Source organism: Buteo buteo, chromosome 9 (assembly GCF_964188355.1).
Source record: "Buteo buteo chromosome 9, bButBut1.hap1.1, whole genome shotgun sequence".
NCBI lineage: Eukaryota > Metazoa > Chordata > Aves > Accipitriformes > Accipitridae > Buteo > Buteo buteo.
In genome coordinates this window covers 4,447,587-4,473,499 of record NC_134179.1, presented here as the reverse complement: position 1 = coordinate 4,473,499, position 25,913 = coordinate 4,447,587, and the positions used below count along the sequence as shown (strand labels likewise).

At 48.9% G+C, this 25,913-nt stretch overlaps 1 protein-coding gene across 13 annotated transcripts; it reads left to right on the top strand.

Moving 5' to 3' along the window:
* The first annotated feature begins 695 nt into the window (after window positions 1-695).
* MSANTD2 (Myb/SANT DNA binding domain containing 2) lies at window positions 696-25,174 on the top strand. Of its 13 annotated transcripts, XM_075034986.1 has the most exons (6): window positions 8,282-10,105; window positions 12,099-12,145; window positions 14,405-14,449; window positions 15,061-15,319; window positions 17,127-17,187; window positions 23,251-25,174. In XM_075034986.1, the coding sequence occupies exons 4-6, from the start codon at window positions 15,241-15,243 to the stop codon at window positions 24,101-24,103; spliced, it is 993 nt and encodes a 330-aa protein (XP_074891087.1). In that variant the 5' UTR covers window positions 8,282-10,105; window positions 12,099-12,145; window positions 14,405-14,449; window positions 15,061-15,240; the 3' UTR covers window positions 24,104-25,174. The 13 variants fall into 13 exon arrangements, 12 of the variants coding, with proteins under 12 accessions (XP_074891081.1, XP_074891080.1, XP_074891090.1 ...); XM_075034980.1 differs by lacking the exons at window positions 8,282-10,105; window positions 12,099-12,145 and adding an exon at window positions 696-1,211 and having other exon boundaries at window positions 14,408-14,449; XM_075034979.1 differs by lacking the exons at window positions 8,282-10,105; window positions 12,099-12,145 and adding an exon at window positions 696-1,211.
* Window positions 25,175-25,913: the final 739 nt, after the last annotated feature.

The following is a 25,913-nucleotide window of genomic DNA, read 5'->3' as shown; positions in this document are numbered from 1 at the left end:
AGCCCCACATTTGGGGGTGCTCAGCCGCAGGTTTGGGGGGTGCTCAGCTGCAGGGTTGGAAGTGCTCAGCCCCAGGCTTGGGGGTGCTCAGCCCCACGTTTGGGGGGGCCTCAGCCCCGGGGCGCCGGCAGCGCAGCCGGGTTTGGGGAGCCTCCATCCCGAGGGGGTCTCTGCCCCGTCCGTGCACACCGGGTCCCCGTCCCTACGGGCTCCGTGGGGACTCAGGGAGCCACGCCCACCTCGGGAGCCACGCCCACCTCGGGGAGCCACGCCCCCTGCCCGTGCCCTCACCCTACGAGCCAAGCGCCGACCCCGCTCCCCGCCCTAGCCCTGGCCCCGCCTCCTTCCGCCGAGCCCCGCCCCCGCCCTCGGACCACGCCTGCTTTCGCGTAGCCACACCCCCTCGGCGGCCGCCACACCCCCCGGCGGCACGCCCCGCCCCCTACCAGCCGCGAAACACGCCCCCTTCGCGCGGAACCTCGCCCGCTTCGCGGCCAGCCCCGCCCCCGCCCCCGCCCTCCCCGCTCACGGCCGCACCCCCCCTCCTTGACCACGCCCCCGCCGGCGGCGGCACGTGCTTTCCCCCGCCGCCTCGGCCGCCGCCGCCGCCTTGGCCGCCCCCTGCCCGGGGGCTGCCGGAAGTCCCTCCCGCCGGGGGGAGCCCCTCGTCACTTCCGCCCGCTCGGTCCGGCATCTCCAATATGGCGGCGTCCTGCGGCTCCTCGCAGCTCCCGGCCGCCGAGCCGCCGCTGAAGATCCCCAAGATGGAGGTGCTGTCGCCGGGCTCGCCGGGAGCGCTGAGCGACGGCAACCCCAGCCTCTCCGACCCCTCCACCCCCAGCGGCGCCTCGCCCCTCGGCCCGGGGCCGGGGCCGGCGGCCGGCGGGGCCGGGCTGGGGGGCGGCGGCGGCGGCGGGGCGGGGGGCCGCGGCGGGGCCTCGCCCTCCGTCTCCTTCTCGCCGGGCGGCGCCGCCGCCGCCGCCGCCGCCGCCGCTTGCCGGGGGATGTCCTGGACGCCGGCGGAGACCAACGCGCTGATCGCCGTCTGGGGCAACGAGCGGCTGGTGGAGGCGCGGTACCAGCAGCTGGAGGGCGCCGGTACCGTCTTCGGCAGCAAGGCCCCCGGGCCCGCCATGTACGAGCGCGTCTCCCGCGCCCTGGCCGAGCTGGGCTACGAGCGCACCCCCTCCCAGTGCCGGGAGCGCATCAAGGTACCCCGTCGCGGGGCGGGCGGCTCGTCCCCGGGGACCGGGGGGGGGGAGGGCGGTGGGGGTGTCCCCGGGCTCGGCCGTCCCGCCTGCCCGAGGGTGGGCGATCTCCCGGGGCGTCTTTTGGCTCGGGGGGGGGGGGGGGGGGGCGACACACGACGGGGGACTCCCCGGCGGGGGGGGTGTCCACGCGTGAGCCCTTCGCCAGAGCATTCTTTGGACCAGGGCTTGATCCCTTCGAGATCCGCCCCCCCCCCCCCCCCCGAAGCATCCTCTGGTCCTCGCTGCGGGGGCGTCTTCTGGGCTCGGCCTGTCCTTTAGCCCTGGGTTTGGGGACACCGAGTCCTCCGGGCTTAGCCTTTCGGAGGGGCTTCTCTGGGCCGGCAGTTTTCCTGAGCATCCTCTGGGCCTGGGTGTGGGGTGCCCGTTCTCCTGGGATCACCCCAGCAGGGTTTCCTCATGCAGGCAGTTTTCCGGAGCGTTCTCTGGCCCCGACCGTAGCCGTTCCCCAGGCTTAGCGCAGGTCCTGGGTGCGAGGCACCCCGTTTCCCGGGATCACCCTGGCAGGGTCTCCCCACGCAGGCAATTTTCTGGAGCATCCTTCACCCCTGGGAGCGAGGCACCCCATTCCCTGGGGTCACCCCGGCAGCATCTCCCCATGCAGGCAATTTGCCGGAGCGTCCTTTGGCCCTGGTTGTGGGTGTCCCCTGGGCTCAGCCCAGCCTTCGCCCCTGGGTGCGAGGCACCCTGTCCCCTGGGCTCAGCTGCCTGGCTCCCTGCAGCACCCGGTTGGACTCTTGTGGCCTGGAGCAAGCAGGGTGCCACATACCGTGTGTTCAGCCCTTGCACCCGCTGCCTCCAACAGCACCTTTCTGGTCCGGGTGCTGTGTCCTTTGGGTTCAGCCACACGGTTCCTCCGGGCTCAGCAGCTGGAGGGCGCCAGTACTGGTACCTGTGTGGGTGGGCTGCGGCAGCATCCTTTGCTCCTGAGTGGGGAGGGACACAGTGTCCCAGCCATTCGGGTCCCCTTGCGTGGACAGGCCCCAGCAGCATCCTTTCCCCCGGGTTTTTGGGGCACCGCATCCCCTGGGTTGCCTCCTTTGGCCCCGAGCATGGTGGACACCATAGCCCTGGGTGTGTTGACTCAGTTCCCTTACGTGTCCTCCAGCATCTTCTGTCTGTGAGGGGGTGGCACTAGCTGCTCCCTGAAGCTCCCATGGGAAAAGGGGGCTCCCAGTTACTCCAGTAACAAGGGGTGGCTTGGGCTCTGGTGGCCCTCTTGCACTTGTGGCTCTCTCCTTTGCTTTGGAGTTGCTTTACAGGGTACGACATCTTCCCCTGGTTTGCACCAGAGTGTGCTGCGGTCTCAGAAACCTCTTTAATAATTGAGCTGCGTTAAACAGCCCGATGGACTGCATTTCCTCTGGTGGCAGGGTTTAAAGAGGGATCTTTCCAGCTGCATCATTCCCTTGGGAAAAGGGAAAGCCTGGGTTGGCGTCCGGCTTGGGAGCAGCTGCTTCGTGCGTCCCACTTTTACGAAGAGGAGATGTTTGGAGGGACTGTGGATGGTGTGGGAATCTCTGCGGGTTTTCAGTTTATAAACATGAATGAAGCCTTCCAAGCTTCATTCTTGAATTAACGCTCCGTGAATTAAACGCTCCGAGGTCCCTCCGGCTTTCACTTTCCCCTTTCGTGACCCTTTAGGCTGCCCATGCAGCCACTTAAAATGCCGATCGGTTAAAAAAAGTAATGTCTTATTGTTGCTAGGGATCAGCGAGGCTGTTTGCTTCTCTTCTGTTAAATACAGCTGTGCCAGCCCAGCCAGGCTGGGTTTCTCTAGGTGCATACACCCGGGCGGCCTTTGATTTGCAAAATATGTGAACTAAGGGAGTCTGCAGTATTGAGGAAGCTCAGGAATAAGTGAGAGACTCGCCTTTCAATCTCTGTTAATTAGAACAGCCTTCGTCCCTGAAAGTAGGTGGTCGAAACGAAGCAAGCTCCCCTTCTGTTTTAGTTTCTTAATGTATTTTCATCATGGTATTTCATTGACTCCATGGACTTGCTGCTGAGGGCTTTATTTCCCTTGAAGGCATCCAAGTATTTTTGGAGAGGAATGTTGCTGCACCGTGAAATGTCTTTGAGACCCTTGTTTCCTCAGTGGCTTTCAAGGCGCTTGTCGCTTAAATCGCTTCTTCCATGAAATTTTGGGCTTTGCCAGAGGCTGGTGCGTGACGGAGAAGTTTCTTGAGGCCATTTGGCTTTGTCCACAAGACTCCGATGGTTTCGGGTTGTGGTGGGAGTTTATGCAGCGGCTGTAGAGGACCACTACCCTAATTTTGGTCGCGGGCTCTGCAACCATTAATGCTTCAGAGGATACTAAGCAGGTTGTGAGGACCAGTCTCACTATTAAAGCAGCCCAGAACTGGCTGTTCGGGTTCGGTCGATGCTTTTGGATGGAGCTGGTCGTGGGTAGTGGCTGCTTTGGGGCCAGAGCAAGCGTTTTGGTAACTGCTGGAAGATCCCATCCTCCCAGCAGTTTCTGAGCTTCTTGCAGGGGAGGACTTCTCCCCCTTTCCCTTTAGAAGTGATGCTTGAACACATCTTTGCCCCCGAAATGTTCAAGCTGGAAAGAAACCATGCATCACGTACCTATCAAATGGCTTAGAGGGAATAAAAGACCGCAAGGCTTATATTTATCACCTTGCAATGGCTCCAAGAGCAGTTCTTGACAGACCTGTTAGAAGATTCTAGATCAACACGCAATGTGTCAGGGCAGACTCTTCTTCAGTACCGTAACATCTGGTAGAAGGATCCAGCTGGAAGGGACTTGTCAGCCCTCCATCCATGTGCTGTCCTGTGCCTGTACTTGTTTGCAGGTTGGCCTGTCCTTGGGCTGTCTGCCTGGTGAAGAACAACCGTTCAATGTCAGCCGTGTCCAGTGCTTGTTGGTAAAGACCCTCATGGTGGGCTTTTGGCATCTCGGACATGCTCCAGAACAGGAACTGACTGTGTTGTCCCACACCCATCGTGCTGTTGCCTGAGCTTTTGTGTGTCCTGGATCCCCACTGCGAGGGTCTTCGTCGGTGCAGTCATCTGGAGGTCCAAAAAATGTGGCTTTTTCCGAAGCCTTTGGCTTGCAGTAGGTTTTTTTGCTGGAATTGCTGAGATACTAGCACTCATTGAAAGCTGGGGGTTCTTGTGAGAGCCAAGAGTTGACCTTGTTACAGGGATTGAGATAGTTGCAGTAGCTGCTGCCAAGCCTAAAATCCCAATTTTTGTAGGATTCCAGGCAGAATTGGCTGCTTGACTCTCTCATGGTCGACCAAGAGTGAAAAATCACTTCTGGGTGTGGAGGGGTCAAAGCCTGAAGTCATCTTTAAGGCAGAGTAGGACGACTTGAATGCCGTTTTGGAACAAGGGGAGGTCGCAGACACTTCGTAGTCCTCCACAATTGGCTGTCTCAGCTGAAAACAGAACCAGGGAGATGGTGATGAAGGAAAGCATACCTGCCTCATTCCATTTATTATCCATAATGTTCCATATTTCCATGATTTTATAGGATACTTAATGCCCGTCAAGGGAAGGTAGCGTGAGGATTTGCTGATGTATTATAAATGTAAATCGTGCTTAAAACGTATCGGACTCAACTTAATTTATAAATGCGTTTTAGATAAGAACTCGATATTGGCCTTCTTCAGGACACCTGCCTTCCCTGGACTCTGCCAAATCTTGAAGAGCGAGTTAGAAATGAGCTGGAAAGGAAAAAGTCAACTCCGAAGAAGAAAGTTTTCCAGTTGTATCGCATAGATGCATTCTCTCCTAATTCAAACAGGATGCAAAGTAAGGTCCCAGTTCAGATTTTCGTCTGTCTCTTAACATCTGCATGTGCTTTTCTGCACATAAGCAGCGCTGGCCTGCAAGCTGGGAATGAGACCGCTGTTGGGTTTGAGCCACTCTGGAAGTGTCTGTTTCAAATTCAGGGATTCACACGTAACCGTTCCAGCAGCTTTTGCTGGTTTCTTCCTTCAGAAAGAGAGCTTGAATCCTACTTTGTGGCTCTGAGGTCAGGGGACTGGTGGGTTCAGCAATCGGGAGCTGCAGGAGGATTGAAATGTCTCAATTTCTGTCTGTTGGGTTCCTGGAAAAGCTGTCTTGTGCTCTGTAGTTTCCTCATCCTGTTGTATCCTTAATCCTTGCTTGTTTAGTAATATATTCTGACTGTCCCTATGACACGTAGCTCTCGTTAAAGAGTAGTTTACTAAAGTGCACATGCTTTTTGTCCAGCCCAGCTCTTGCGTGTTCTCTGTCAAGGAATTAGCCTGGTTTGTGTATCCCAAAACTCGTCGCCTCTCCGCAGCAGTGCATGGAGAGCCTTTAAGTTTTAAGCTTTGACCTTAGCACTGGTGTTTTAAGGCAGACGGTGAATATGTGCAAAACCCTTTCCAGACTTGTGTGCTGATTTTGTGCCCTTCGCCTGGCGATGTTGTTTCAGCCAGAGAGCAGGAGGTTAGCTGTTAAATCGAGCCGCTTTTAACTGCGGAAAAATGAGCCGTCGCCTCGTGCTGTGAAGTTGCCGTCTGAAGGGCAAAAGCCAACGTACCCAGTGTATGTCTTTGAGGTCGCTTTCTGTTGGGTAATACACTGGGACATCATCGTTTCATCCTCTTTCAGCCTTTGTGTGTGGCTGCAATGGCAGGGGGATGCTCTGGGAAAGTGCAGGTGAGCTCAGGTTTTACGGTTGCCACTGACCAGTGCAGAGCCATGTGAGTCAAGGGTAATTTTCAGGCAATAAAGTCTTGTTTTATTTTAAAGCAGTGTTCTTGAAATAATGTGCTCCAGCCGGATCTTATGCATTGATTTTTAAATCCATGGAAGAATTTCCGCTTCTGTTGCACGCATGTTTCTTCATGGAAGGTGAAATCAAAGACTCGCTCTTCTGACAGCGCTTTGCTTAGCTGAGCTGCGAGAGTGTTTTGGTGCTAGAAATTCACTGGCTGCAGTTGCATCTAGCGAGCCTTTCTCGAGCAGAGAGAAATCCCTCCTTAAAAGTTGCCATTCAGCATCAGGAGACTGTTAAAATGAATTCAGGGGCATTTTTAACATGTCGTTTCTTCAGCTACTGCAGAAATGCGGGTTCTGCTCTTATTTTGTGAGCGAGCTGTTGAAATCTGTTTGCTGCTCCCCAGAGTCCGTGCCAAGCCATTTATTCAAAGAGGAGCAGCTCCAACATCTAACTCCCGGCTGCAGGAATTCACGAGTCCCACTGCCCTGGTGTTGGATTTTCTGTACGTAGCGACCTCCCTCTCACCCCAGATGGGTGACTGGAGGTTTCTGCTGGGTTGTGGTTGTCCGCTAAGCATGTAATTTATTTTTCAAAGGAAGAAATAAATACTTTGAAGACACTGGTTAAACACTTATAGAGAGCGTAGGTACAAAGGGAAGAAGCAAATGCCGTGAACCCACATCAAACGAGAAGGAATGAAAAATTACGCCTGAATATCTGCTGTTGGTGTTCTCCTGCTTTAAGCTATATATAAAGCAATGACAGCAGTGGCTTATTTGTAATGGGGCTGTGGTTTTACCTGCTTTACGATGTAAACAATCTGTTTTTAAATATTGTGTGAAGGTGTTTTTAAGGAAGGAAAAGCTGCGCTAGCTAGACTATCTCAGAAGCAATGCTTGCCGTAATCAGGTTTGACCTCCTGTGTGATACGGGAGATTGGATTTCACCCAGAATTTCATTGCTGGGTCCAATAACGTTAAGCAGAGTGGCTGTCTTTTAATTTGAACATCTCAAATGATGGAGCATTGGTACATTTTGTAGCAACGAGCCAACTACCCACCTTCAAAACGGCTTTGCCTTCTATTTCTTTTGAATGTGTTTTATCTTTGTCTTGCGTTTGTTATCTCAGGCCCAGATTCTCATCTGGGCGGCTCCACCAGCTGTGATGTGTGCAGTTGATGTTCAAGTTACCTCCGGTTCTTTCTTTGGCTTAAATAGATTCAGATACACTGGGTTTTCCAGGCTGGCTCATTTCTTGTCGTTCCTTGAAACCCCTCCAGCAGCCTAACATCTCGCTAGAGGATCTTACAGGTCCGGGTGGGTGGGAGCAACTTTCTGTTGACGTTTATAAGCCGGGAAAAATAAACTCTTCAGTGACAAAGAACAGATTTATTTGTTTTACTCCTTCTTGGATGTATTGTGGGGCTGCAGCAGAGGAGCATCTCTGGGAGGTATCATGTGGAGCGAACCCTCTTGCAGAGCAGCTGCACCCACTTTCTTCGGCCAGGGTATTTGCAGGGCAGTGTCATGCCAGTAGGCGTCTGTCTCACTTTGTATGTGCAGGACGAGTGTCTTTACTGTCCAGTGGCTTCTGGAGCTGTGCTGTGTGTCTGTAATACTCTGGTCCGGTCGTTCTGGTGTACCTGGGTCATCCACCGCTTACTGCATGATTCGCAAGGGGAGCTGGGACAGAACTGGCAGGTTATGCTGTTGAGACAGAAACAGTTGAAGGCTAGGAACTCATTGCAGAAGGACAAACCTGCTACACTTGAACATTAAATCTTAGTTTGGGAGCACGCAGTTTTTCCCTGTCATGCTCCTTGACTATGGAGGACTTGGGAAGGTGTTAAAACCCCTCCTTCTGATTTTTATCACTTGCTCTTAGCCAGCACACACAGGCAGTTGGAAATTTTGGGTGTCCCGTTATTGCAGAGGCTGTGCTTTGATGTCAGGAAAGGGTGCCACCAGCAATGATGCAGGAGGTGTTGGATGGTTGATCAATCAAGGATTTTATTTACTTCAGAAGTGACTGGATGCACCTGAAATGCTCAGCAGAATGAAGCTCGTATGAGAGCATACAGCTTCGAGTGCCAGTGTGGGGGCAGATTCGCTTTCGTTACTCTTCCAGGTTACGCTCCATCCTACTAAGTGCATAAATTTGGGGGCCACGTAGATGATGCTCTGTGGAGTGCTGTGGTTTCACCAGTTACCAGCCCTTGACCACTGGTCCTGGTGAAAATTGGAGTTCAAGCCACCTTTGGTATTTCATTTCCAGCTTTTCCCATGGATTTAGATATTGCTCGCCACTGGTAACGTTTTCTCAACACAGCTGAAGGCGAGTGGCATGGACCTTCCCCTAGAGACCCCAGAACGGGCAACGACACTTCTAGGATGGTATGCATAAAGTTTTTTACCTTTCTGAACTACGCGAGAAGTTTCCCCTGTGGTGCCACCCACGTTGATGCTTTCTGCTGCTTGGCCAAAGCTTGTTTTGGAGAGGACCATCTTCCCTCCCACCTGCAGGCAGGTTTGTGCTGCTCTTTGTCTTCTGGAGGGGCTGAAGGAGTTAATGTCTCAAACATTGTGGTGGGGCAAGTTCTGCTTAACGACTAACTCTGCATAACAAGGAACTCTGCAGAGCAAGGAACCCCAGGTGAAAAGAAGCTGATCAGTGCCCATCAGCAATGGGAGGGGGAAGGTGTGCCGGAGGGTGCACAGCTCCCTGCTCTGATAATGCTGTTTTGGACAGGCTGAACAGGGCAGCTCACCGTGCATGGCTAAAGATCATATCTGCAGGGAGGGGGAAGTTACTCCCCAAAGGACACCCAAGCCCACGGACCTATTCCCCAAAGGCTACCTAATTAGCCTAATGAGTTTGAGTGCCTGCCCGAAGGAGGGGCAAGGATGGTAAAAGGACACAAACTGAAGCCCCAGGTGTGCAAGCCCACCAGAATGGGACCACTTGGCTGATTGAACCAACGCTGGACCCAGGACCGGTGAAATCTTTCTCTCTTCCTTTTTCTCTGTCTTGTTCTCTCTTTCCTTTTCCTTTTACACAATCCCTACACCTCATCCCTTTAGACATAAACCGTTGACCAAGTCTGGGACTGACTAGGAGCGGATCCAGCCGCCCCTGGGCCCTTCTCTAAGGAGTCTAGAAAGCAAGGGGGTCTGCTCTGAACCTCGTGACTCAACGGGAGGGCTCCCCTTATTGTCTTCCCTGACCTGATTCCCAAATAAGCAAGGCTTGTAGTATATGTTTGGTGATGTATGGTTAGCACATGTTACACAGTTTACTGTGTGTCACACCAATTTTTGTGGTGAGCATGCCAGTTTTTGTGGTGAGCATGCCAATTCTTGTGAGCAAATAAAAGTTGAGTTTTGTGAGTTGAAGGATCCCCAGTGTCGTTTCACCTTAATACTGACCTGGGAATCGGCAAACCTGAGTCATCGTCCTGAGAAATTGGGACGTGACAGAGGCATGTGGCCTTGCTCTGCTCGCTCATTTGAGAGAGAGAACCAGGAGGGATTTGGGTCTATATGGTCTCTCATGGCTTACTGGTAGCGGAGATGTGACCTGCTGAGTACACCTCAGACCTCTTTGGTCTAGACCGCTGCAGTTTGGGTTCTTCTTGGAAGGCAGGCTTTGTGGGTGGCATAAAGATGTTTGTCCTGATCACAGTGGATGCATGAAACTTCAAGTTTGATTTTAGGAATAAGTGTGTTTCTGAAGGCAAGACAATCTACTGAAGTGTGGCCTTCATCGCTCTGAAGTAGCAATGGGTTTGAGCAGGTCATGCCAGGACTAGGCTGAACCTTACTTGTGCATCTCTGCAAGCCGAGCTCTGTCAGTAGGACGCATCCATCCCATCTAAGCTCTTACAGAGACAAACGTCGTTGGCTGCGGTAGGTATGGGCATGGCAGAGGGTTTTGCTGGTCTGCCTTCTCAAGCTCTAACTAGTTACTCTTCTTTTCATCCAGTGCTGTCTTAAACCAGGAGCTCAGTACGTCGAGAGATGGAGGTGCCCAGCCGTCTGCTTTTCCACAGGCAATACTGTGGAGAGTTCTTCTCTCTAGATGTCTAGCCTGATTAGCATCAAATCCCTGAGAAGGGTATGAATAACTTTATTCTCAGCTCTCTAATAGCAGCAACTGATGGAGCCATCTTTGCAGGTGGCTGAGACGCGAGGTGTAGCCTGTCATCACTGTGGGGAAGTTCATCATGTCTCGGCACCACGTATCGCTGCATGACTTCCTCCCCCAGCCGGGTTACAGCTCGTTGTACCCCGGCTTCGTTCCCTCTCAGTCACTGGCAAAGTCGTGCCTCATCTAGGTTGACCTCTACAATTGGCTGTAGCGCTTCTGTAGATAATTGCTGGCCAGGCGAAAGCTTTTTTTTTTTTTTTAATATATTCAGTTGTGATTTAGAAATTGGCAGTGGTGGGAAATCCGCTGCGCCTTTTTGTTGGGTTAGTTAGCCAGAGCTAGAACCTAACTTAACAACATGTGCCTGACTTGCCTGCCTTGACTGACATCCCTTATCTGTGTCTTCTAGGGTGACTTTGCCTCTTCAAGTCATTGTCCAAAGAGATCTCTGGTTCCTATCTCGATCAGACGATCAACTTGTCTGTGTTCCCCCTCACCACCCTTGTCCTCTAAGGACACTCCCATCGCTTTCCTTGTTCTGTACCGGAGACCTTTGGGCCAGAGCCAAATCCTTCAGGAAGTCCCTGTGCATTTGGGCACATCAGGATACGATTGAGGCTTCGCTCTTTGGTGCAAAGCATGATTTATTTTGACTGCCGGCATGTCTCCCCTCAAGTGCAGTGATCTGGCAGATGTGCAGCCACCTGTGGGGCTGGAGCCTTTGCAGACAGGTCTGCAGCAGCTCCTGCAGCACACACCTGCAGAGTTTTAAGTGGGGGTTTGTGTGGGGCTGCTTGTGTTTTGCAGAAGAGTGTTATGACGTGGTGTCTCATTTGGAGACATGTTGAAGTTGTCAGCTACCTTTCTACAGTGGTGTGTGGCGCTCTCAAGAGTTTAAGGTGCTCTTTCTCCTCCTTTTATTCTGGATAGACCGCAGAAATAGGGCTCCATGTGGCAATATTCCACATAAGTCTCATGTTCTCCTGCCTTGCATGCATCTTTTAACCTAAAACTCTATGAGCTAGCAAGTTGAGCAGAGCTCTCTGACTCCTGTAGTCAGTTCTGTTGCCTTGTGCTCCCACCATCCAAGTCGGGAATGAAGACTGCAAGATCTTTCACTCTGCCAGCCATCCCTACGTGCCCTACAACCACTCCAGGCTTCAAAAGCCATTTCTTTTGTCCCAGTCTAGTTTAATCTCGTGTTGCTTGTGAGTATCCTGGCATGATGAGGGAGGAAGCTATATGATACTGCCGCTCTTAATTTGGGATGTGAAGCCAAGAGCTCTCTCCCATTAAGTGAAAGAGCATCTTCAGAGCTGGACATTGTGCTAAGTGGTGCTCTGTGCCATTGGGACCCCTTCTAGGCCAGCTGCTGTCATTTAATAGACTTAAATAGATTAACATGGACACGCAGGTGTGCCACTTAACTGCTCTGCAGAGCCCGTAGCATCTTGCCGAGTAAGAGTACGGCTCAGATCAGGGATCTGGAGTTTTCTTCTGCTGGACCATCTCTGGGGTTATGCATAAAAAGCTCACTGTAGTGTGGTTCTCCCTCGCCAGATTTTTTGCTGGGAGGAGGACTGTGTCTACAGCCTTCCTCAGAGTCACTTCCCAAGGCTTTTCTGACCGGTGTTTCTGATTGTCATGCTGCAGTTCCTGCAAAGTGATTGGTTCTCCTGTGGCTTTGCTTGTAGAGAAGATGAGGTCTTGTAAGTTAGAAATGGTGAGAAAGTCCATGTTGAGCTTTTTGACTGTCTCCTCCTTTGAACTTCATAGATTATCCCTGCTTAATTTATAATTGTCTTCATATTGCAGGCAGGGTTGCAGAACAGTAAGCAAAAGCCTTGGTCTCTTCCAGTCTGTGCAGTCACTGGGCAGTTATCAGGTCTGTTTTCAGTTACTTGTCCTAAATTTACTGGTTTCTTGCCTATCTGTATCATTATATGTATGTGCACTTTAGGAACCACGGAGCAGGAGTTGAGCCGGACACCAGGAGGAATAGAGGAGGTGCGTAAGAAAAACCTAGATCTTAAATCTTGGTGATCAGAATAACCTGCTGGGAGAAAGGTGTCTGAACCCTTGAGTGCTATAAAATCTCCAGGAGAGGTTTCCTGAAGTCTGAACAATTAGGACTTACCAGGGTCTCCGAAGAAAATTGTCGTGGGAGGTGCAGGCGACTGCAGAGGCAGAGCGATCGATCTGGTCCACCTCAGCCCTGCCACATAGAAGCCTGTGGGCATCCGTGAAACAGAGCTGACCTGTGTTATTCGGAGGTGAACATCACTTAGAAAAGTGGTAGGGACTGCCTGTTGGAGAACCTGGGGAGTGCCACCAAGAAGAAGGAGCTAGCGGGAATCTCGATTCTCCAGGAAACAAGACCAAGAGGAACCACCAGCTGCTTGGCCACAGGCCTTCTGGTGCTTTTGAAAGCACCAAATTTGAGATTATCTCACTCAAACTTTAGATTATCTGCTGCCAGAAGCGGAGGTGAAAAGTGGTTCACGCAGCCGGGTCCAGAAGCATCTAGGCAGTAACCTCAAAAGTACTCTTGACTTGCAAGAATAATGAGCAATGAGAGTATTGCTCATTTATTTTTGCCCCCTTTCTGCATTGCTCCCTTTAATTCTTGTAGGAGTCTCCATTGACTTGATGCTAAATTATTTTCGTGGTAAAATAAGCCAGTTTGCAGCCTGAATGAAATAATTACAACTAGGCTACAACCCAGTGTAAGATACTCAATAACTCCATCGGTCGAGAGAGATGCTTGAAGCACACGCTTAAAATAGAGCAAGTGACTGTGGATGTCGAATGTTCCCAAGAGGGCTTGGCCAAGAGTATTGACGTTTTTTGGTTAACTGTGCTGGAGATGGTTTGTTTAGCTTAAAGGCTGCTAATAAATGCAGCTAGAGGCTCTAAGTCTGCAGTTAACTCCGATGGATAAGCCAGGCAGATGTAAGAACTGGGGTTTGGGAACTATATTTCCAAAAATCTGACCTGGGTGGATATTAGAAAGAGTCTGAGAGTGAAATGAGAGTTTGCCCATATGGCTTGGTGAGATTTGAGCAGAAAGGAGAGAAATTGGAGTGAAAAAGCTGGGCAATGCATCCTCCAGTGTACTTTTCAGGGCAAACCGGACCATTTAAAGCTGCCTCACTGTTCCCAAGGGGTTGTTCTTGCCCAATTTTAACCACCACGTTTATCTGTACCCCCTGCCCTAGGGAACCCAGTCTGCCTGCAGTGAATATCGACAGGTTTCTTGGCCAGGTCCTTGGTTTCAGATTGATGTAGCCAGTTGGTTTTCATCCCACTTGCAGATGGAAACTTAAAATTTGATGGTGTCCAATTTGGTGGCAGAATCGGGAAGGATTCCACCTTAAACCACTGAATAGTTCTGGTCTTACTGCTGCCTGTGTGTTTATATGGTTTGTTTTTTTTTTATTTTGTATTCTTTCTGTGTTTTTGGTTTTGGGGTTTTGGGGTTGGTTTTTTGGGGTTTTTTTTGAAACAGCAGGGTAAAACTGACTTGCTGCTTAGCAGTTTTGCTTCTGCCCCCAAGGCTCTGAATATCATGAGGAAACTGGTTAGAAATGTATCCCTTTCCCACTGATGCTGTTAAACCAGTATATGAGGAGCATTAGGTAGGTTCGAACGTTCTGGAGATGTAAAGGTTCCTTTGGGGGGAAAAACCAACATGTTTTTGCAATAATGTGCTTGCAAGTCCATTATGGTCATCCTCCAGAAAGCAAGGCAACAGGACTAGCTCTTCCCAAGTTAATGCCTCTTGAACTCCAGAGGTAGCTTTGCCATTCAAGCTAGAACCTGAGCAATCTAATAAATTTAATATGAAAAAAAAGTTTTCTAGCACTCTACCAATCTGAAAACCGTCAAGATCCAGCAAACCTGGGGCAGCTGGTAGAATTAAAACCACATTGAGGGATGCACATAAAGATTTTTTTATTTTTATTTTTTTACCCCAAAATAGATGTGTGTTGCTCCGGATTAGTGGGGAAACATGGATGGAAATGGTAGGCTTATACGGCTTTGCATCGCTGTTGTGATGCACGACTGTGCGGTCGTCAGTGCGGGATGCTAAAGGGATCACCAAAAGTGGACCAGGTTTTTGCATCTGTCTGTGTGGGAGGTTTCGGCCTCAGCACTGTTTTTAAAGGCTTTTTAGACAGAGCTGTCTAAGTATTGTTTCTTAATGCTTGATATCGAAGTCTGGGAATTTGGAGCATTATTGATTTGACCTCTTTTAAATTTCAGCAGCTTCACAAGAGACAGAGTGAGTTAGTAAGGAATGCAAAATATGTAAGTAATATATATTTTCCTAGCTAAATAGCTTAGGCGTATACATTTTGTACCTTGTGTCTTCTTACCAGAGTAAGGAAGGTTGGACCATCTTTGCTTTGGGGGACTCTTCTTTCTCTTTTCCTTTCTTTCTCCTCCCTGCTTCACCTTCTCCAAGCTGTGGGCAAGACACCAGCTCTGCTTTCTCCTCCTCGTAGTAGGTGTGCATTCTCTTGGCTGGTTGGTATCTCTGACTGGGGATCTCTTGGTATATTTTTTTTTTTTTTTTCCCTATGTTACATAGCAGATCTGGGGATTTTTTTGAAGTGGGGAAGAGAATAAATCACCTGAGTTAAATCTGATGAACCTGTAGCTGCTACGCAACTTTGTCCTGGGTCATAGATGTTAATGCTAAATCGCTGCAGTGGGAACATCGGATACACACGATGCTTCCTGGCACGTATAGGTTAGCTCGGGAGCATTGCATTTAGCTCGTGAGTGTGGGGCAAATACTGATAAGCAGAAGTAAAAAAATGAAACAAGAAAACCTAGCAGCCACGTAACTGTCTGCAAGTGAATATGCGTTCTTCCAACCCATCGCTGCCTGATTAATGTGCTTTTTTCTGTCTTAGACCCTTCGCAGGTGCTACAGCCGCGTGAAGGAGCACGGTGTTGGGAAGAGGAAAAGCAGCTACACGTTTGAGCAGCTGGAGCAGGTGTTTGGGCAGGGAGGATGGGACTCCCAGCCCTGCCAGCCCGTCCTCATCAACAGCAGCGGCTTGTATCAGGAGCTGGAGTCAGATGGCAGCACGATGGAGGAGTATTCGCAGGAGGACTGGGGAAACCACAGTCAGGATCTTCATTGCTACCAGACCGGCGAACAGGAATTGGGTAAGAAATGCCATGTTGACGCATCTCCACCCTCTGATTTTGCCTGGGCTCTGTGCTCATACGTATCTCAGTACCAACTTTAATTTTTCTGACATAATGTGCTCAAGATGCTGAGCACCTGATGTCCTGGAGAAGAAAAAGGAAAGAAATTCACCAGTTCATCATCAAAAGCAAACCATGGTTCCCGAAGTGGTTTAGGATCAGGACTTGAGTCTAAAGAGCCTAGCAGGAGGAAAGAAGGGCTGTGTGGCCAGAAATGGTGGAGGAGGAGGTGACATGTTCCCTGTCTCTCCTTCCCCTGCTCCATTTTACTTCCCCTCGTGGGATTAAGAGGCTGTTTTTCCTTTCAGTGGTACCCTGCTTTGGAGGTCTGTAGGCACCAGCTGAACCTGGTGTTACCATTCAAACACCATTCGGTTAAATTATGAGCAGTTCAAACTGCTGCTATTAATGCCAATGACTACAAAAAAATGTTGCTCCTTCTTCCTATATGTACCCTAACTGGTATGTTTGTTTTAAACATGTAAATATGCTTATATCCAGATGTGTGGCCTGTTTTTAAATTAAAAAAAAGGCAAGCAAGCTCACATTCCAGGATTGAGACCTAACCCAAACTCCTCCACATGCTTTTCTTGCCTGAATTATTGGTGTCTCTGCACAAGAATCGATATATTCATTTAGTTTGGAGATTTGGTTGTTGCTTGTGGCTTATTGAACTTTGTTAAATGGAGCAAGGTACTACATTTTTGATTGAAAACGCACACTGATCTGAGCAGTTTTGTGAAGAAGTGGGTTTCTTGAAGCATATTTACATCTCTTGAGCCACTGATCTTACGGGTGCATGTTCCTCCCTTGCCTGAGCCAGGGGGTTATTTTCACGTCAGAAACTTTAAGTTGATCAAATTCAATGGAGACCCAAGCGAAGCAGTAGAAGGTGAATTTGGTAAAGGCTCTTGGTGCCATGAGGTTTTTTTTCTCCCCCTTGTGATTTGTAGGATGAAACAGGGAGAGGAGATGCAGTCACGTATCTGTACACATCTGTGTTCAGGGGACTGGTCAGTTGGGATGCTTTGAAAGAGGCTTAAATCGCAGTTTAACGTTAAAATTTGCAAGTTTGCTGTTAACCACATTCTGGTTCTCTCAGCCTTCTTCCCCAGGGGATTTAAAAGTCAGAAATATGTGAGAGAAATAGTGGGGAGAGGACAACGTTACAAAACGTATGTAAACGATGGCTAATTCACTCTAGTTTGACTCATTCTGGTGAGTCAAACTGCAGTCTCCTCGTTGGTCACCGTTTTCCTTCAGTCAAATCAGACATATTTGTGTGCACTTGGGCTGATGATATTTTTAATGTTCAGAGAAGTTATGAGAAAAGCACTTAGCACACAACATCTAAATGCAGTACAGATGCATTTGTTCTCGTGCTTGCTCTTCAAATGTGCCATTGAAAGCAGAATAGTCTTTTTTCTTTCTTTTTCCTTTTTTTTTTTTTAACAATGTAGTTTGCAATCAAATTTGTTGTGATTTTAATAGCAGGAATTGTAATCTTGTCCTTGAAAAGGTCTTGCACTTGCAGAGATAGATTCAGATCTTAACTGACCACATCTTTTCCAAGGAAAACAAAATACTCTTCAGTTATGGAGGATTTAGGAACTGGAGCTGTCTCGTGCAGAACTTTAGTGGACTGGCTGGCTTAGGAAGCAGCTCTGATTTATTTTTTAATTTAATTTCAGCCTTTAAAAAAAAAGAAAAAAGCCCCAGGAACATTATTTGAAAAGTAATTATGTGTTGGAATTTTACCTTTTAGATGAAATGCCTACCACAAAAAGAACATTAAAGATAAAACAGGAATCTTCAGAAGACACGCAGTAAGTAATTTATGAATGTTTTACCCTGGAATGTGTTTCTCTGGGGATGTTGTGCAGGAGGGGAGGATATTTGAAACTTCTGATTATAATTATAAATACATTGTGCAAGGCTATTCATACAGTTGAATCTGCTTTATGCATTATTCCAGTTACCTCAGAACATCTGAAAAGCTTCACAACTCTGTCTCTTCTTGGCTTCATCATTCAACAAACGAAACAAGAGTTACTACATGAATGCAAGGACTTAAAATGTGGATAAAACACACAGCAGATTCATTAGGGCTGTGTGTGGGCAGGCTGCGGGTATCGTGACATGAGGCCAAACTCTTGGATCTATTTGTAATCTTGGGTTTGGCTTTCTTTTATTCCATTTGCCTGAAGTTTGCCCCTTTGGATGTAAGGAAAAAAGAGAATATAGGAGGAGTGGAGGAAAGAAAGAGTAAGAAGAGGGACGCAGCACCCCAGTAGTAGTGTGTACTGTTGGCTTGGTGTGAGTAATGCTTGCAAGAAAAGTTCATGCATTTCCCCTCCTTGGTGGGAAGGCATGCCAAAGCTTGTGATTTTTTTTTTTTTAATTATTATTATTTTTATAACTTTCCGGAGCTGACTTGTAACCTTTTGGATCGATTTAATCTAACAAATACTGGAGCGTTTCAAATGCTTTGAGCATGTGAATCTCCCTTGCCTCGCCAACAATAACACAGAGTGTTTTGAAAAATGGAAGGAATTGTGCCGTATTTACTTGGACCAGGGCTACCTTCTTCTGACCTTTAGGGTTTTAAAACCCACAGGGTGGTTGTAGATCTGTCTACGATGGGAGTGAGCCATTGCAAATTGGCTCACAGACCCTTCTGGGTGGGTTGCACACATGAGTTCCCCCACCAGTAATGTGTAGTGTCATCTGAAGTCAATCTGGTATTTCCTATGCTGGAAAGCTTCTGTAGGGTAGGAAGTCATCAGCACTATATATATTAACATAGCGACCCTGGTTAGTAACACAACAGAGGCTTTTTACTATAACTGAATGAAAAAGTCCTCCAAAACCTAAAAGAAAATAAAAATAATAAAAGAAGCAGCTTCTATTGTAATGGCCTAGCTTCATCAAACTCCCCACTTCAGATGGATTTTCACGGTACCCAAAGGTGACTTTTTTCTTAATGTGGAGCAAATTCAGTTTAGCAACTCGGGGATCACCTGGAGAAAAATAACCATTTTCAGTGTAAACGTTATTACTGCCTTTTTGAACAGTTGCTTAGGACTGTTCTGGGATAATTTTACCTTTCAAGGCATGCTTTAGGGATTTGCATAGAAAATAATCCTGAAATTTCTGAAGTGGAGGCTCGGACTGCCTGAATCTTCCCTTCCAGCTTTTGCTGTGTAGATGGACGACTGGTTTAGATTTGGTAGACTAGACCTTTCAGAGTTTTCTGGTCATTTTTTTTCCCCCGCCAAGTTCCCTCTGAAATACACAGAAGTCTCTGAACTCTTGGGCATTTAGTGAAGCGTGCAGGTGATAAGCCTGTCATATGTGCCCGGAGGAAGCGCAAAGTATCTTCCAAGACGAATTTGCTGAAAATTACTTTTTCCCCCCACTATGAGAGCAAGGACCTTTTAAACTCTGACGTAGTAGATTAAAAGCAGTCAGGAGTAGGGTGGCTAATACGAAGATAAGCTGGGTATTTATTTATTATCTTCAAAAAATAGAATTGCGTCTATTCTTAAAAGCCGCAGACAATAAATAGATGCCAAACTTTTTCACCTTTTTGGCCAATGTTTTAAAATACACCTAACTTACTTTGAAGAAGGTGGGGCTTCAGTTCATCTGCGTTTTTGGTCAAGTGCAGATTTGCAACAGAAATAATCTCAATAAAATTGGAGGGAGTGGTAGTGCATTCAGATTCTTTGCTGAACCTGTGCTGTGATATTTTGACATGGAGAAATTGCAATGTGGCAGTGCTGGACTGTAAGCACGTGTATTGCTAAAAATCTCATCTTTGCTTCTACCTTTCCTTCCCCCGGGATTTTGGGAGGATTTTTGGAAGGATTTTTTGCAGCTAAGCAGCTTCGGGAAAACCACAGGAGCAGACGTGCACCGTGACATTATTTTCCTAGCAGAGAGGGTGGGAGAGTGCTTGCTCTAGGAAACCTATCGCTGAGCTCTCTGGGTGCTGGAATTTATTCTGGCTCTTCTTTTCCTGATAAAACAAACACGTGTGAGGCTGCTGTCACTATCAGCTGACCACAAACCTGCAGAAACAGAGGGAGCTCGCTTTACTCCTGTTGCCTGCGAGGAGTTCAGCTGCTCCTGCCAGCTCAGTCAGCACCGGGACCTGATCACACACCAGCAAACCTAAGGCGTTCCATCTCCAAGCAAGCTGCACAGCTCATTAACATGGACAGCGCTGCATCTCTTAACTTCAGGTAGTAAATAACTGGCCTCTGAAGACATATAAGGACTTCCCATATTTCCTGGGTTGCCTTATTTTCGGCAGCATAGGAAGCGAAGAGCAATAGCGAAGCTGTGTCCAGGTTCCATGCTCCGTCAGCTGGACTCTCCCCCACGTCTGCTCACCGTTGCGTCCCCTTGGCACACTGCTGCCTCCAAATAAACGCTTTTGAAAAGTGAAACGCTACTTAGACTCTGTTCTGCTATTTTAAATATATTTTGAGGAGCAGTTTTATTCACTGTGGGCTTTGTGAAGATGAACTAGAAAAAGCTTGGGGAGCTGGGTCCTTCACTGAAACCAGCTGTTTCAGGCTCTTTGAAGTCTGCTTTTGTTTGGAAACAGCGCCTTAGAACAAATTTGCACCAGTCTTGTCTCCCGTCTTTCCTCATTTGAATTGCAAAAGCTTCCGAGGAGAAAGAAATGCAGATGGCCAGTCTCCAGCACAGAGGTTGTGATTTGACGATAGGGTAAAACCCAGCTCTAGGGCACCTTCTGCAGATGAAAAATGAGATTGCCCTGTTGCTGACACAGGGTAAACCCTCTACAAGCTGGGATTTTTCCATTGAAAAATTAATAGTAATGATTTGACTCTTACTGCTTATAATACCTCTGCTTGGCTGAGTCGTGGAGGTGCTGGTCAGAGCCTGGGAAAGCGAGGTGCAGCGGGGCGGCTGCTGAGCCACCGAGTCCTGGTGTAAGAGGAGATGTTAAAACTGAAAAGCAAAACTTTTTAAAATTTCTTTTTCCCTATTGCTTCCTCTGTGCTCGAAGTGATGGATTCCCTCTGTGGAAAGCCCTTCTCCTCTCCCATCCACAAGGTGCTACCAGTGATCATCTCTAGTGAAATTATTCCTCTTCCCAGCAGGAGCAGTTTGAGTGACTAATTTTTTTTTTTCACCAGAGCTTCAGCTCTATTTTGTGCTGAACTAAACTTAGCGAGAGTATTTATAGTGTAATTATTAAAGGTGGGGGCTTTTTTTTTTTTTTTTTTTGTTCTTAGCTCTGTTCTTTCACTGTTGAATGAAAATCTACCCACGCTGCTTTCTCCTGTCTCTGGGTTTGGATGGGACTGCTTTCTTTAAATTGAGTTCAGCTGTCTGTCTAGAGTCGAATGAGTATATAACAGCGGTGAAACACAGGCTCTTTGCTACCAACCAGTCCTGTGCTGAGCCAGCGCTTACTGTGTCCCCTTGTCTGTCTGGTCCCCTTGTCTGTCTTGTCCCCAGAAGGTGAATTTCCACTTCCAAAAGTCTAAAAAAGACGTTTTCCAAGCATAGCGACGCTGTGCTGCTCAGCATCTGAAGGAGCGTCGGGGAAGCTGTAGAGAAGCTTTGAGATGGTTCAGTATTGCCACGGTGTTTGTGTGTAAATATAGATGGGTTGGGGGTAAATACGCTTTTTTCTTGTACGGTATTTCTCTCCTTGCCTTCCCTTTTGCTGCTAGACAGGGAGAAGTGGAAATGACTCCTCAGAAGTAACTTAAAATAAGAAACGGGAGTTTGATGATGCAACAGGCGTTTTTCAAAACCCCTGGCTCAAAGACAACACTGCTCGCCAAGCAGGTCCCCTCCTCGGTGCTCCAGAAACTCAGTTACGCTCTGAGCGCAGCGGCGATGTGCTTGCCAAAATGCCTTTTTAAGGCCTATCCGGGAAGCTCCTGGCGCGGTTGCTGGTGCTAGATCGTTAAGATAGGCAGCATGTCGATGGCTGCGGTCCCTCCCGTCGCCGTGAGGAGTGAGCTAACTGGGCCCGGATGGCTCAGACCTGTTGCTGGAGAGCTTGGACACCCCACCTGAGGTTTGCAGAGCTGGCGCACACCAACTGTCACGCGTCAAACTGCTCAACGCAGAGCTCTGTGGTCCCAAGCCCAGTGCCTGCAGTCTGTCCCAGAGGCACCAGATCACCTAAAGGACTTTGAGAACCTTCCCAAAATCATGCATGTTGTATTTGCACCTATAGAAGCAGGGTTTTTTAGGTGAGAGGCTGCGAGGCTGGACCTCTCCAGCTCGGTGGGAAGGGACTGCAGCTCCCAAACCTTTTTTCTTTGAACCCTTATATCGATAGGATGGAAGAAAGACAACTTCTGATCCACTTAGGGATTTATTGGGTAGAAATGAAGCTGCCAGTCTCAACCCCAGGTGTATCCTTGTGCCGTTTGTGCGGCATCATATCTGCTCTTGCTTAAAGACCATTGTGTCCTGGCCAGCCTCATGCTTAACTCCATCGGGAAGCTGTTGGGAAAGGCTGATTTTAGGGAGTTGGAGCAATCTTCATGACCCCGTAGGAGGAGGGAAGTTCGTGCGTGCCCCGCAGAAGACGACTGGTGTCGCCTGGCATGGGGACTAAAGATGCTGAACGTGCTGGTGGGACACGGGAGGAGGCAGGACCCTCGTGGGGATGTGGTGACCCCCGTGCCATTGCTGTTCAGCTTTACAGATGCGGCACAACAGATAAAAGGGAGGAGAGTCGTGCAGAACAAGATTTTAAATCCCACTTGTTGGACCAAGAGAGATTTCTCCATTACCAAACAAGTCACATTATCTTCCTACAGGTTTGATTATAGGACAATAACTCCTAAAATTAGTAGTTCTCCCTACTAGCTAATTACGCTCTAAGTGTCTCATTCATCCTGGAGGGAGCTGATCCAGCTTGCTTCAGGCACACATGAATGCTTTCTCCCGATTGCTTAGCAAAGCATAAATCCCTCCGTGGAGACTCTCTTTGATGCCGGTGCCATTACCAGGAGTGAAAAGAAATCTTTGGAAACACGGGGATTTCTTTGTTGGCTATCCAAGAGGGATTTCTGCTGTCCATCCTGCAGCGGGTTATTGCGTCGCTTGTGTCCGGGTGCAGGTCATCTTCACCGGCATCGTCTGCTCTGTGGGGTTGGTCCCTTGAGCTCTGTTTCTGATCCAGTGCTGGGACTGAGCCTTTCGGAGCTGCTTGGCGCTTGCTTTGTAGTTTTTACAATTACAGCCCTGTTTGCTCACGTGAATTTTGGAGTAATGATGAGGTGGAAGCATTTTGAGTGGCGGTTGCAAATTAGGGATGCAGCTCCAGTCATCTGCGACGGACCGTGTGCCGATGGGAATGCACGGCTGTAAAGACTAACCCAGTAACAGAGTTTGTATTTGCTTAGCAACACCAGACACGTATTTGCTTGTAATTGCTCTGAAGCGGCACAGGTAGGAGCAGGACATTTCCACCATGTGGTTTTTGGGGGTTGGTAAGAGCAGAAATCTTTCTTGGAAGCTGAACTTGGGGATTTATCAGCTCTCATTTTCTTTACCGGGTTATCTCCTGCAGAACTTTTTGCGCAAAATCTTGTTTCCAGCAGAGATTGCAGTTTGCTGGAGATACCAGAAGGAGTTTGGGTTGGGTTTTTCTTCGGTTTTGCTGAAATTAATTTAAAAAACCATCAGTGTGGTGTTATAATCCATAAACTCACCTAGCTAACTGGGACGTATACAGTAATAAAATACCCACCGCCTAAAAAGCAGCCAAGAAAGCTGGAAGGGTTTAATATTTCCCAAAGGTCGGTGTGTTCGCTGGGATGGTTTTGCAGCTCCGGTTTACTGATGCCTTTATCCTTCTCTCCATGTTTTTTAATTTCCAGGAAGCGTGATGTCATGCAGAATATTATGCAAATCTTGGAGTCGGTCCAGTTGAAGTGGGAGCTGTTTCAGAGCTGGACGGACTTCTCCAGGCTACATCTTTCTAACAAACTGGCCATTTTCGGCATCGGTTACAACACCCGCTGGAAGGAGGATATTCGTTACCACTACGCAGAGATCAGCTCGCAGGTACCCCTCGGCAAGCGGCTCCGGGAATATTTCAACTCGGAAAAACCAGAGGGTCGGGTTATCATGACAAGAGTGCAGAAAATGAACTGGAAAAACGTTTATTACAAATTCCTGGAGATCACCATCAGCGAAGCCAGATGCCTCGAGCTGCACATGGAGATCGACTGGATACCCATCGCTCACTCCAAACCCACTGGAGGAAACATCGTTCAATATTTATTACCGGGAGGGATCCCCAAAAGCCCCGGCTTGTACGCCATCGGTTACGAAGAGTGCCACGAGAAACCCCCCTCCCCTCTTGCCGAGCACAGGGGGCCCGATCCTGGCAATGAGACTCAAGGGGAGCTGGAGGTCCCTTCGCCGCAAGCCTCCCTCCGGGTGGATATGGAATCCGCCCGGATTATCTACTGTTACCTCGGCATCGCCGAGGTCCGGACTCTTCAGCAGTGCCTGTTTTTACACTTTCAGGCAAACACCAAAACCTTCAGCAAAGATTGGGTCGGGATCAACGCCTTTTTATCTCAGAACTGCGTCGTAGAGCCCGGCGTGTCGCCCAAATCCATCTACATCAAATTTGTGGAAGTGGAGAGGGATTTTCTTTCTGCCGGCTCTTTGGTAGAGTGCCTGGAAAAAGCCATCGGATACCCCTTAAAATTTAACAACTGAGTCTCGTCCTTCATAAGGATTAGGGCTTTCCGCCCCCTTTTTCCATCTCGCTACCAGACGCTTTTGGATCCTGTCTGTTCACAGCCGGGCAAGTCGGACTTTTCCGCCTGGAAACGAGTTTTGGGGTGATAAAGAGGCTCGCGGGGCGCTTTCCACGAGCTCATCCCCAGCAAGCGAGCGTGTCCCGGCTCTCTTGCCGGACGGACCGGCCGGTTTTCCTACCGGAGCGGCGCGGCGAGGAGAAGCCCCCGGCCCGTGAAACGACTGTAGGTACATTCCACATCGGACAAGCACGTACATGTGGCGTTTTCATATGAGAAGCTGGGGTTTTTTTGGTTTTTCTTTATTCCACGGTGTCTCATTTTTACACATCCGTCTCTCTCTTAAGTGTTATTACGGATCTGAATAAATAAGCAATAGATAACGGCAAGTTAAACGTTGAATCACATTAAAGGAGACTGTTTTTCAGAGCCACCCTTAGATACTATTGTATATAATTTAGAACTTCACTTTTTTCACCCATCAAGTGTTCTCCTCTCTCCAAACAGTGTTGCCTGCAAAAAGACTTCGGTTTCTGTGATGTATTCCACTTTACTAGTAGCGTTGCCATATCTGCTTTTATTTTATTTTATTTTTTAACATTAAAATAATTCCTGGCCTTTTTATTTTTCTTATTTTGGTTTTTTTTGTTGTTTTGGTTTTCTTTTGGGGGGGGGGTTGGTTTTTTTTTGTTTGTTTGTTTTTACGTTCTAGTTAGCCTCTGTGAGAATAACCTGGCAGCTGGGAAACTTTTGTTTTGTTTTGTTTTTGTCGAACCATGCTTATGGATACAATCAAAGCTGTGAGAATGGGGAAGGGGGGGTTGGCGGGGGTGGGGACACGGGGACGGGGAGGGACACGGGGACGGGGGAGGACGCATTTAATGCCTTTTTCAGACGTGTTACTATATAAGCCCCATTATCTCGCTGGCTGGCGCTGGCAGTTTCGGTTTTTTATTTTCTAAAGCTCATCGATCGGTGAAGTTGTGACATACGATGAATGTGTCGGTCCTAATAAAATCAAGCAAACACATATGGGCTTCAGCAAATGTCTTTCTCCTCCTCAAGGGGGGGGAATTTGGGGGGGGGTGGGGGGCAGAAGTCTTTCCCTGGGATATTTCCACTGGGGCTTCGTTCCAGGGGTTGTAATTGTGAGAGATGTTTAGTTTATTTATTTGGGGGGGGGGGGGGGGGGGGGAGTAGCGCTGGAGCTGGTTTCGTTCCTCATGGAGATGCCCAAACTGTTTGAAAACGTGAGGACCGCTGCCTGGCTGGAGCTTGGCGTCGCCTTTGGATGCGGTGGAGCCCTGAGATGGCGGAGAGAGGAAGAGGAGGAGGTCACCCCCCCCGCCTTGCTCCCAGTGCTCAAAAGAGGGTGAGTCGCCCCAAAATAAGGGTGACTTGCCCCGAAGAGCCTCGGCTGGGAGCCGAGAGGGAAGCATCAGATGGACCAGGAGGTGAGATTGCCGGCAGGGAAAAGGTGAGATTCCCCCAAAAGCCTCCTTGCTCTCCGAGGCCGAATCCTGCAATCCCGGCGGCCAGGCTGGATTTATGGGGGGGAGATGAGGGCGAGAGGGGATTAATTCTGCCCCCCCCCCGCCTCCTCTTCTGCCGCAGGCGTCTAATCTCTCGGCTCCTGCTCTGAGGTCTGACCCTGGTTGGATCAAGGACCGGGATAACCTCGGCTGAGCTGGGGAGGATTCAGCCCGGGGCTCCCTAAAATGGGGGGAGCTTGATCCGGAGGCTTGAAAATAGCCTTTTTTGGGTAATTT

Excerpts from the sequence above, each read along its gene's own strand:
- MSANTD2 (XM_075034979.1), top strand. The coding sequence starts at position 702 with ATGGCGGCGTCCTGCGGCTCCTCGCAGCTCCCGGCCGCCGAGCCGCCG. Across the intron at positions 1,212-14,404 it reads AGTGCCGGGAGCGCATCAAG|CAGCTTCACAAGAGACAGAG; the intron begins GTACCCCGTCGC and ends TTTAAATTTCAG. Across the intron at positions 15,320-17,126 it reads GACCGGCGAACAGGAATTGG|ATGAAATGCCTACCACAAAA; the intron begins GTAAGAAATGCC and ends TTTACCTTTTAG.